This window comes from Cervus canadensis, chromosome 8, assembly GCF_019320065.1.
Source record: "Cervus canadensis isolate Bull #8, Minnesota chromosome 8, ASM1932006v1, whole genome shotgun sequence".
Lineage (NCBI taxonomy): Eukaryota > Metazoa > Chordata > Mammalia > Artiodactyla > Cervidae > Cervus > Cervus canadensis.
Genome location: NC_057393.1, coordinates 51,825,790 through 51,838,368, shown reverse-complemented (window position 1 = coordinate 51,838,368; position 12,579 = coordinate 51,825,790). Strand labels below are relative to the sequence as shown.

General features: G+C 36.3%; 1 protein-coding gene and 1 long non-coding RNA gene across 8 annotated transcripts in view; one reads left to right on the top strand and one right to left on the bottom strand.

Moving 5' to 3' along the window:
- NRG3 (neuregulin 3) overlaps positions 1–5,437 on the top strand; it is a 1,193,959-nt gene extending 1,188,522 nt beyond the window's left edge. For 4 of the 7 annotated variants that reach the window (XM_043476687.1, XM_043476686.1, XM_043476688.1 and 1 more), the window contains exon 9: positions 3,357–5,437. In XM_043476687.1, coding sequence (XP_043332622.1) covers positions 3,357–3,864 — 508 coding nt within the window. In that variant the 3' untranslated portion in view covers positions 3,865–5,437. Of the gene's footprint in view, positions 1–3,052; positions 3,125–3,356 lie in introns of all 7 variants that reach the window. The other 3 variants (XM_043476683.1, XM_043476682.1, XM_043476681.1) reach the window with 1 other exon arrangement.
- LOC122446444 overlaps positions 4,373–12,579 on the bottom strand; it is a 266,873-nt gene continuing 258,666 nt past the window's right edge. The window contains exons 3-4 of the long non-coding RNA XR_006270873.1: positions 7,196–7,273; positions 4,373–4,500 (exon numbers count right to left, since the gene is read on the bottom strand). This is a non-coding gene — a long non-coding RNA (uncharacterized LOC122446444). The remainder of the gene's footprint in view (positions 4,501–7,195; positions 7,274–12,579) is intronic.

Here is a 12,579-nt window from a genome sequence, read left to right as displayed (position 1 = left end):
GGGATCTGAAACATACTCATCATCCATCTCACTTAAATAGCAACTTCACAAACTTACATTCAGTTATTCTTCAGGAAGTTTAGAGATGAATCCATGAAAGATAAAAGAATTTCAATGGTGAACCCAAAGATGAGATATCCCATGTAAAAGAACCATTGAATACCAGCCTTTCTGACTCAATAAACCACTAAACCAGGAAAGGAATGTGAAGAAAAATCTCAGTCATGAATGGCAATGTATAAATGTGGAATCTCTAATCATATGGCTCCAGAGGGAAAATTAGATTCCTTCAATTTAGTCTGTTCATTCTAATGCCATATGCACCAAGAACTGGGTCCTAGAGTCCTCTGGGGAAACACATATTTCTTAGCCTGACCCTTGAATTCCTGGGAATCAAACTAAATGACTAATTGTTGAAATCTTCCCTCTTTAAAAGGAGAATTTGTTCACATAGCTACAAAGGAAATGGCACATGTGATTACTTTGCTGAGGGATCATCGGAAGAAGGGCAGTCCAAACTGGTACTTCACAGTCAATGAATGATGAGCTTATGGAGAGAATGTGACAGTCATTGACTATGATAGAATGTAGAATTCTGAGTATCTGCTAATCAAGAATCACATCTAGAAATTTAACTTAAACTTCTGGAGAGTAGTGTCACCTCCTACTCAAAAGCCAGTGCTAGAACACTCGCAGCAACTCTAGGAAGAAAGGGAAGACCACCAGTGTGCCCCTACTGATTCATGCAGAGGCATCACTTCAGCAAGTCCTCAGAGCAGCCCCCCAGGTCAGCATTACAACCTGACAGTTTTAATTAATGAGAGAATTAAAGTGAGGCTTCCATGTTTGTCTAAGACTCCAGAGCATGTAATGGTGGTGGAACTTGAAATCTTTTCTGATCCAAAACGAAGTCATATTTTTGGAGAGTTCTAATAGTTTAAAGTACAGCTTCATGTTAGGGCAGCATTTTAGATTTCAGTGGTTGCCAGCATGTGATGCATACCTGGTTTGTGAGATGACGTGTAAGTCAACTGCAGTTCCTCTTTCTCATCCATCAGCTGCTCTTTAGTCACTAAGTCATGTCCAACTCTTTGTGACCCCATGGACTGTAGCCTGCCAGGCTCCTCTGTCCATGGGATTTTCCATGCAAGAATACTGGAATGGTTTGCCATTTCCTTCTCCAGGGTCTCTTCCTGACCCAGGGAAGGAACCCAGGTCTCCTGCATTGGCAGGAGGATCCTTTACCACTGAGCCACCCAGGGCAGCCCACAGGCATATTGGAAGGCAGCTCCAAGTCTGGCTTGAATTGCCTTTGATTACTCCTTAGTCATGTCACACTGTGGACTTGTTAAAGTGTCGGTTGGCTAAATTCTATAAGATATTTACATCTTTAGTCATAATTTTTACAAATTTGTTTAGATCCAGGTATTAAGGATTGGCATCTATCACCACTACTTTTCAACCTGTTAGATTCTACTCATGGATATACTCTGATGATATCCATGTGAAAGATGATTTTATCCTAATAAAATTTCTTGGCCCTGTGCCATTGGTGAATCTGACAGCAGACCTTCTCTACCTTCATACACATTAATGGTGCTAAGAAAAGAAAACACAGAAGTCTTAAAGTTGGCACCTTCCTTTTTGTTGAAATTGATTCATTGATCAGAAACTTTATGTTCAGATTTTCAGTCATATAACACTAAGGAGAAAGGAGTGAGATCCCCTAGGGAATTTCCTTCTATGTGCCTATATAGTTTGTGCAGGTAAAGATTTTACATCCCAAAAAAGGTTGGGATGCACCTTGAGATGCCCACTCGTTTAAGGCCTTGATAGTAACAAAATAAGACAACATAGGTTTAACTGCTTCCTCTGCTGCTTACCAAGAGTGTAATTTGGGGCAAGTCATTTGGGTATTTCTTAGTACAGTTTTTTCATCCATCATATGGCAATAATAATAAACCACACAGTGTTATAAATCAATAAAGTGAATAGAGGTGAAAGTGCCTTTTGAAAGCTCTGTGTGATTGTTAGCTCTTGTTGTGTTAACTAGGATATTAAGAGAGTGTTTATCTTGAAGGTCTGTTCATGTAGTCCTGTGTCCATTCCATCAAAATTTATTGATTGCCAACTCCATGTTAGGCACAGTGAGAGAGGATGGAACTGCAACCTAAAGCCGTTCCTCATCTTTTTGTGCTGTCTGGCAGAAAGACAGATCTCTAAATTGCTCCTATCTTGTCTTTACAATAAAGGCTTCTATTTAGTATGCAACACATTTCATTGTAATTATTCTTTCTGTGTATAAACATGATTTTTATTTACATTATAATGTAAGACAAGGGGAATGAGATTTATTATACTGAGGGTGAATATGTTTAGATTATGCTTAAATTTTAATTTAAGGTTAAAATTAAGTAAAAATAATTGAGAAATAGGATAAATACTACTGTTCATTTCTGTGAATCTACCGTATCTCGGCTCCAATCTTTGACTTTAGAGAGTTCAGAAGCAATGGAAAATTCACCAGCTCTGAACAACCAAGAAGGGGGCCAGCTAGATTCTGGCATATTAAATGACTTGGAATGTCATGATGGCATTCTGGACAAGTCATTGTCATGCACCCATGAACTACCTTACTTGGCTCCAGAAACCATATGAGGAACATTACTAGCTTGACTGAGGCCCTGTGGAACTTCCTGCATGTTCTTCTTGGGCAGACAGAGGAATTGTATGCCTCTCATCCCATCTTTTAGGCTCTATAGACTGGCAGTGAGGGAGTTCCTATAGAACAGAGTGCCAATGGAAATTGGACTTGGTCTCCCTAAAGTCAGTGTGAAGCAGAGACACTTAGGACTGTAGCATTTTGATGCTGAAGAGTGGGCTTCCTGATTGCCTCCACCTACAGTGGCCACAAGGAGTCTACTGGACTTAACCAGGGCTGAGAGGGTGGTCAGGTTGATGGAGTGGAGTAATGCCGTTATGGGTTTCCTGTTTGTCACTATGGAAGGGCCACACTCTCACCTGCTCAATCCCCATTTACTTTGTATTCTAGGATAGAGGTCAGGAAGACTATATCCCACCTGCCTCTACAGCTGTGGTGTGTTGAAAGATCCCTGGACTTAAAGTAAGAAGATCTGGGTTTGAGTCTCAGTCTGTCACTTATTTTCTGTGTGACCTTGGGCAAGTCACTTCACCTATCTGAGCTTCAGTTTACTTCTCTGTTTAACTGGGAACATAGTATCCGTCTCATGGGGTTGCTGTGAGAAGTCAGTGAGATGGTGCATGTGGAAAGTGCTTTGTTGACTGAATATTGTGGGGCAGGTAGCAGAATATGTTACACTTTGTTTCTTTTTCAGGTACTCAGCCAATGGTTTAACAGCCCAACAAAATGCATCAATAAATATGCAACTGCCTTCAAGAGAGACAAACTCCTATTTTAATAGTTTGGAGCAAAAGGACCTGATGGGATATTCATCCCCAAGGGCCAGTTCCGTGCCCATCATCCCTTCAGTGGGTCTAGAGGAAACCTGCATGCAAATGCCAGGGATTTCTGAAGTCAAAAGCATCAAATGGTGCAAAAACTCCTACTCTGCTGATATTGTCAATGTGAGTATTCCAGTCAGCGATTGTCTTATAGCAGAACAACAAGAAGTGAAAATATTGCTAGAAACTGTCCAGGAGCAGATTCGAATTCTGACTGATGCCAGGCGGTCAGAAGACTACGAACTGGCCAGCGTAGAGACCGAGGACAGTGCAAGTGAAAACACAGCCTTTCTTCCCCTGAGTCCCACAGCCAAATCAGAACGAGAGGCACAATTTGTCTTAAGAAATGAAATACAAAGAGACCCTGCATTGACCAAGTGACTCGAGATGTAGAAATCTGTGCATTCTATGCTTTGCTCAACAGGAAAGAGAGGAGATTAAATACAAATTATTTATATGCATTAATTTAAGAGCATCTACTTAGAAGAAACCAAATAGTCTATCGCCCTCATATCATAGTGTTTTTTAACAAAATATTTTTTTAAAGGGAAAGAAACGTTTCAGGAGGGATAAAGCTTACAACTAAAGCTTTTGGGTAGAATTCTGAATACAATTTCAGTTAGTCCCAACACTGTCCTCTTTGGCTCTTAGTAGATGTGAGCAATTCAGACCCTCAGCCCCACAGCGCCAGTGGCCTCATAAAAAGTGCTTGCAGTTACCCAGTTTCAGAGAGAAGAGATGTATGCTAAGGGCGGATGTGCCAGTGAGCAGGTGGCCCTTGCCATGTGGCTTGCCAATCCCAAACCCTAAATCTCTATTCACTCGACAGCCTCATCACAGGTTATGTCATGTCAACCAATGTAATGTTTTCTACTTACTTTTTGAAGAATGGCACAAAGACTCTGGAAGGAGAGGACCAGAAGATAGAGGGCATCACGGGGCAATCTTAGCCACTCTTATGTGCCAGCTTCCTCCAAAATTTGAAGGCACAGAATTTCAGAGGGAGGTAGGAAATTACTATAGAAAAAGAGACAAAAACATCACAAATGTCGTGTCACTAAAATCATGCTAATAGAAATGTTTTTCTTTGAGATTGTTTTAGGGGGCTCCAAAGGAGCATTTCTCAGTGTGTGTGCCTGTGTGTGTGTGTGTGTGTGTGTGTGTGTGTGTGTGTATGTGGGGGCCTGCTCACTCGAGCACCGGTATGCTGTATGCACATATGTTCATTGTGCGTATGTGTGTGCATGTGTGTGTGTATTCAGCTTGCTAAAAATTTGTTGAAACATCAGGGAATCTAATATTCAGAAGAAAAAAAATTTCCCTCGTAGATCTGTTCACTTTAAATTTTTTCCATTAAGTAGAAAGTTCAGTTAGTAAATCAAGGTCACTTGCATGGTGGGGTCCTACAAAACTCTTGACAATGTCTAGACCATTTTCTGATGTGAATCTTTTTGAGAGAAACAACTATTGGCTCATTAATGATATCAGTATCACAAGGCAAGTAGGGGATGTGTACCTATTCTGAGTCATGCATACTTAAATTATTTATACAAGCCAATGATCAAATTGATGGTTATCCTTTGCTTTCTCATCATCCTCATTACTATTTATTTTATAGCGAGTCTGCCATGTGTGGACCAAGACATTGGCTTCTGTGGTTAATATGGAAAGAATAAATTGTTGAAGTCACAAAGCCCAGCCTATTCAGTTCACAGGAAGTCCCCCAAAGAACAGTAAATTGTGCTGTATGTTCATTTGGAATAAAGCAATATTTTTACCACTGCTAAGGTGAACTGAAACTTCTCCTGAAGATTTGTCTGTTTTATTTACCCTTCTTTTCATGGGGCAACCAAGGAAATTAGTGTTCACATAACCAGTCTTTTTCCAATTATCGATGGTGTTGAGTTGTTATGTTTACACTGTTTTAAATAAAAAGGCACAGTATTTGAAAGTATACAAAAGATTTCTTTTACTGAAGTTTGGGAAAACTTTGAGTAAAATTTCTTTGTGGAAGATGCCCATTCCCTTGAAAAGGAATGTAACTCTTTCTGAATCAAATATTGAATATATACAATTCTTATTTAAGATTAAGCTGTTTCTGCTTAAAATACATTGCAAATTGCTCTTTGAGAATATTCTTTGATAATAGACATAATGTCATACAGGGAAAATAACATTGTGTTCTTAACACTGTTTAGTGGAAACTCAAGTCTCAAATGTTGAAAACATTTTGGTAGAAACACATTTTATATTTAACAAAATGCTTTGTGGTATTCATTAATTGTTTATTTTGAATATAGAGGTAATACTGTTAGACTCAAAAGATTATTATACATTTTTACTATCTCAATTATCTAAATTCTCATTTAGAAATAATCTTTGGGAAAATTTTGAGAAAGATGGTCTTAATTAACAGGTATATTAAAACCCCATGATTTGCATACCTAATATGTTACTATATTTAAATTTTTCGCAATTATCAAACATTGATTGGAAGTCCTCTCAAGTCTGTTGAAGTCAAGCTTGTCTTGGGTTTTTCACTAAAATGTTACCTGTTGCATATCTAAATGAATTCATACAGATTCTACCTAATTAGGAGGTTGTATGTTCTGTATGAAGTTAATATATCATTTACTATAAGAAGATCAAAGGTTGTCAATCAAACTTAAGTCCTAATCCAACCCTTATTTAGTTAAAGTAGGACCATATATTCTGTGATTATAAAGAGCCTCGTGCATTCTAAAGGATATGAACATCAGGCATGTCCACCAGCAGCCCAATGTAAAGTATAGAGATAGTTATGTCAAAATTGATGGTGAAGACAGAAATCTTCCATAAAGAGCAATTATTAAATGACCACTGAAAGTGACCATTATCTCCTTTTGGAATATGAAACTCTCCTATGAAAAGCGTTCAGACTCAAAAAGCACGTCTTTGGGCACCAGCAGACAAGTGCTGATAAGCATCAAGATTCTCAAAGCTGATCCAATGCGGCCGACTCCTGAAGACACTGGCACCTTGTCTTTCAAGCTCACATGCCTACACGGAAGTGTTTATTTCTACAAGACACTTTTGATTTTGCTTCATTTTCCCTGCATTTGTTATGAGGGTAGATATATGGAGATTTGGTAATTAAGTAAGTTGCAATTCATTATTTGTTGAGAATGACTGTCACTCATTACTTTTTCACTCTGAATCATTTCCTAATATCTTATTTTATATAAAGTGTATGTTATTCTGATTTGCCAGTGACTTCTATAGAATGCTGTTGTTTAAAATATATGAACAATTTTATGCTAATGAGAAATAGTGGAAATTATGTTGGAGAATTGGCATCTAAATTTTCTCTGATTTTCTTGTGTACATTAAGTGTTCTATGGTTTACACTCTTGTCCAATATCTACCTTGCTATGGGTGAAGGACTAAATATTTGTAGATTGATAAAATCCCCAATGATTTACATTATCCCCAAGTAGCAATAGCCAGGCCCTCTAGAGCAGAAATGGTGCAGTTTTTCAGGACTCCACAATGAACTTGTTTTGATCATAACATAGCAGACCTACCAAACAGAAGGGCCAGGCAGATTTCCAGAGAATGACCGCTGGCTTCTGGACTGACTGACAGGTACGACTTGAGTGGGGCTTCTGAGGCTTTCAGTAACCAGCTGTCCACCAGAATATGCTTGATGCACGCAGCAGTCACTCACACTTACCTTGCAGTATGGTGCTACAGGAAACCATGACTCCCCGAGTAAGGGCGGGGGGAAATGGTGATTCCTCTAATTCCAACCCTGTAAACCAGAAAATATTTCCCTTAGACAAGTGCTATGAAACATTTCCCAACTGAGTACATAGTATACCTAGGAACACAGCAGGAGGGGTGGGGTTTTTATTTGAGCTTTTGGTATCCAGGAAACATTTTATATATAAAAAATACTTTTTAAATTATTATTCAATTGTATAGATTCAGTATAGTGTTATTAAATGCTGGCATGTCTCTACTATGTTTGTATTTTAGTCTACACAAATTCAGTCTTCATCCAAGAAAGACCAGCACAATGTTTCTGAGCTGTTCTCAATTTTAAATGCATCCCAATGTCATGGGAAATGAGGCCTTTAAATAAGCTTTATCTCTTCCTCTTTTATTCTTTCTTTCCCTTTTAAAGAAATAGTGAGGGTAAAAGAAGAAATTCATTACTTAAGATCAACATTGTTCTCTTATAATAATGTTTCCTACTGTGACACACATACATATATAAGCATATATGTATGTATAAAATATACATGTATTACATTTAGGTGTTTGGTTATTTTGGTAGCTTTATTTTTGTTTCCTTTGACAAACATTAAAGTGATTGCCTCATGGAAGGCCAATGAAATAAAAAACCTTTGGAAATCAGCTAACTTGGCAATGTTTAGGTAATACAGGCATTTTCTGGTTCTTCCTCTTAAAGCAGAAATTTCCTTGAGTTGGAAAGAATTCAAAAGACCCTGGAGTAAAATGTCTGCTAGATTATCTCTTAGAAATGAAGAATAAACTATGGGTATATATGATTGCTTTCCCTATAATGTGTAAGCTCAAATATATTTTTTACAATTTTAACTATTTAGTTCTCTCAAAGGTGCCTAAACAGGCGTCTTTGGTATCTAGTACCAACTGTACTCCAGTGAAGAGTTGTGGTGAGGGCAGAATGGTGGTGGGGAAGCTACGTGTTAATGCTGATTACCCAGTGAAGACACTAGTAGAGATGACCAGACCGAGACATACTTGGCTTCTAGTACTTTAATAACTTTGTGTCATAAAAACCTGTATTGACTGCATGTGTATTGTTGCCTATGAAAGAATTAATGGTGTGATAGCAAATAATTCTTATCGTTGAAAATGAATTAGAAAATCTTTATGTTGGAAGATGACATTGTGAAAGCTTCTACTTTATGTATACATAATGGTAGCTCCATGATCCCATCTTCAAATGAGAAGGATGATCTAGTTCATCTTTAATTTCCAACTGGATGGAATGTTATGCAGTCATTCCAACTCAGACATTACATTATTTGTCATCTAGTAACACAACTGTTACCATTTGAGCTATCCAGATTGGGAAGATCCCCTAGAAAACCCACTCCAGTATTCGGGCCTGGAGAATTCTGTGGACTGTACAGTCCGTAATGTCACAAGGAGGTGGACACGACTGAACGACTTTCACAATACCACCCTTTGGAGAGATCATGGCAGTGAGACTCCAAAATTATTGGAATCTGTATATCAACTTGTAAATAAGACATTTATAATGTTCCATTTAATTTCCATGGAGAAATAGAATCTCTTGTGATTGTTTTTAAAGTAAATTTGTATAAGCCAAGTAATAAAGAAGAAGGGATGGCCAAGTGAAAGTTGTTCAGTCGTGACTTTCAAAGCCTGAACATCAAAATTTGCCTCAGATTTTTAAGTCCAAATTTGCTGCAGATTTTTTTTTTAAAGAAACTGTAACTGTGAACCTTTATTGAAGCCAGAGCAAAGGGTTCTACCGAGAAGGCGTGAGACCTTGAAGCTGTTCTCCTCTCACAGAAGCTGTGACACACACTCTTTGGATACACAAGGTATTGGCTGATATTTTTAATTATTTGCATCTCAAACTTCTTAACATAAACTCTCCAATTAATAGTGAATAAATTCTCTGGAGAATTTCAGAGAGTTTATGTTCACATTATAGTTAGAAATAATCCTGTCTTTGGGGGACACAATAGAACATAAAAATGCAGAGGTTTACATACATAATATTGGTTGTAGCCACTGTTTGTGACAAATCAGTCTCTATTTCCTCTTCCAACAGCAACCTGAGTAGCATCAATTTTTCCATCTATAATTGTATCTTTTCATTGATATCTCAACATCTGAATTCCTAAGTATTTTATAAAACAATACAGAATTTTGAAAACTTGAAACAAAAAAAAAATCTCTTTTTAAACTGTGTTGGTTTTTAAAGTTATACAGATTCCATGTAGTTGTCTACAAAATTGAAGAAGAAGGGGGAAAGTCCACCATTTTGTAACTTGTTTCTTAATGTATTAAAAGGTAATCTCTTAAACCCCTCACATAGCCTTGATACGTTTTACATTGACACTTTTCTTTCTGAAATAAATGCAAGGGCTTAAATAATCACACATACACAGCACAGTACACATAGTGTGTTAAAACTCAGTTTTATACCCCTTTTCCTTAGATTTGTTTCCTTCATAAGTCACCCAAGTATGTGAAACTACAAACTCCCGTGACAGGGAAGACCTTGAACTCAGATGTCTTTTCAAGGAAATGCTTACAGCAAGAAAATAGTGATTATCTTTTAAGGTTTGTTCTATACAACCTGCTTTTGAATTTTGTCTTTACCAATAAAAGTCTAGAGAATAGACACATTTGTTCAAGTTGAAAGAAATAGAGCATGGAAAACTTACCTTATAATCACTATACATTTTCCAGTAGCCAATGTATTATATTTTAAAGGTAATTAAAAGGAAATTACTTGGCTCTTTCTTACTTTTTCAAGGATATGATTGTATACATTAAATCTAAATAAAAAATGAATTCCCTTCTTCTTAATATTTGACCAATCATATTTTAAAGAATGAAAGTCACACAGAGAATACATGCAAAATGTTTAGCAGAATATTTTTTACTTGTTTAAAACAAATTTACCAAAACTGATCTTTTTTTGTGCCTGTGATAATAATTTTGTTTCAAGGAGCACATATGTATGCGTCTCCTTTGACTTTTTCCAAGAAAACATTTCAGAATGATGTCTACCGCTGTGTGGGATATGAAGGCTATGGGAAATAATGTGAGCTGTATGTCCCTTGACATCCTAGTAAAGTTCCATTTTACCTGCACTTTGTTTCCAGGGAGATAAATCATACTGCTTATTAAAAATGAAGACATGAATTTAATAGTCAATTTAATAATAATCTTTGACTTCACGTAAGTTTTCATCTGTGGAGGAAAGACTACCATTTCCCTGTTGTCCCTTTTCAATAGCCTTTGATGGCACTGGACACTTAGATTCCCTTAGGTTAGATTCTTACTGCATGTTCTTCTTATCTCACTTTTCTTTTATTAAACGGAATTTTTCAGCTAAAATGAGAGACTGATGTGATTTTGTAGAAAAAATACAGCTTTGTTCTTTTGTGTTGTGTTATTAGGGGGAGTAAACTAGGAACATTTCAAATGTGATAATAAGGTTCATGACTTTAACCAATATCTTTTCATATAAACACATACCCAGGGCCCTTAAATTTTCCTAATATTGTTAACAAAATTTTCAACCTACTTGTTTTTTTACAACAGTATTTTCCATTTTTTTAAGGGAGAAAGACAAAATCATCCATTCCATAAAAGAACAGAACAATAAGTGAAACAAAATAATCATGCTTTAAACAACTGACCAAGATAGAAACCAATAACAATATTTGCAAAGGTTTCAAATAAACTACTGAGTGAAAATCAAATCTAAGGTTAAAATAATGCAGAGAAATATTGGTCAAATAGTTTGCCTCAAAAGTTTTTTTCATAATTCTTCCATAAATGGACTCTTCTTTGCATAATAACATTTAATGTTTTACAACTTTTCTTGGGCATTAATTATACCCATTTAGTATATTCCCTTGTAGCTCAGATGGTAAAGAATCTGCCTGCAATGTGGGAGACTGGAGTTCGATCCCTGGGTTGGGAAAATCCCCTGGAGAAGGAAACGGCAACCCACTCCAGTACTCTTGCCTGGAGAATCCCATGGACAGAGGAGCCTGGTGGGCTACAGTCAATGGGGAGCTACAATCTATGGGGGTCCCAAAGAGTTGGACACAACTGAGCGACTAACAGTTTCACTTTTAGCATATTTAAATGTTTGCATATATATTTAAAAGTGAACATATAAATATACTGATATGTCCACTTTGCTATTTCTTCTAACACAAAGCTTATGAAAATTTGCACACAAATCAGATGGAAAATAAATGGGCAGAATTATAAAAAGGAGTTATTATCTATTAACCTCTCCTTATTTTCCATGAATACCCATTGACACCTTTCACAGAATGCTCCTGCATTTTAAGCTAAACATAGAGGAAGCTACTGAATCAGATACAGAGGCAGATGCAGACATTTTGAAAATTAAAATGTCTGATGCATATATAAAGAGTTGTGGTCTTCCATGGATCCAAGTAAACCTGAAAAGTACTGTATAGCACAGAGTGTGAGAAAGGGCAAATTATTTCTATTTTTTAAAAAAGTAATTTGTCCTGCAGTATCCATGCCTTCCAGCTAAAAAAACTGAATAAGCATCACTGGGTGTCTTTTCACCAGTGAAAAAGAAGAGCCAGGCACATGACACCACAAACATTTATACAACAGAAAGATTTAACTAATAAATTTATCTTTGCTTTGCTTTTCTATCTTACTTTAAAAATAATGTTATTGCACTTGTGAAAAATAAGGAAATAATATGGCATGGATTCAACTATGCTAAGACCAAAATTAGTAGTGTCTTTACATATTTTTTTCTCATTTTCTATATATAAATGTATATTTCACAGATTTATTTTCCTACTATCATTTATTATAACTTAAAAATAGTATATCATACTAAACCATGGTAATTCATTGTAAACATTTAAAGCCTACAGGAATTCTAATTTGTCCTATTAGGACTTATTTAGACATTCTGTTACTATATGATATTTAAATTGCTCCATTCATTCACTATCATAAGTAATTCTATCATTAATATTAAAATATATATTATACTTCCTTCCTTTTGAAAGTAAACTGTAGGTCCATAACAAGTGCCATAGGTCTGTATATACTCAAAATTGTAAGTAATGCTTGTCCATAGGTTAGTATGTGCATTTTTTCATAGGAGAAGAAGGTCTATAACTAAAAACTTTGTAAGACTAGTAAGGATATTTGTGAACTTGACTGGTTAAGAATAATTTTTTTGGTTACACATTATAAGAAATTGTATGGCTAGGTCAATGAGTATGACTTTTTTTTGCTGTTTTTTACTTTTTTTTTTCAGAGCAGCTTTAGGTTCACAGCAAAACTGAGATG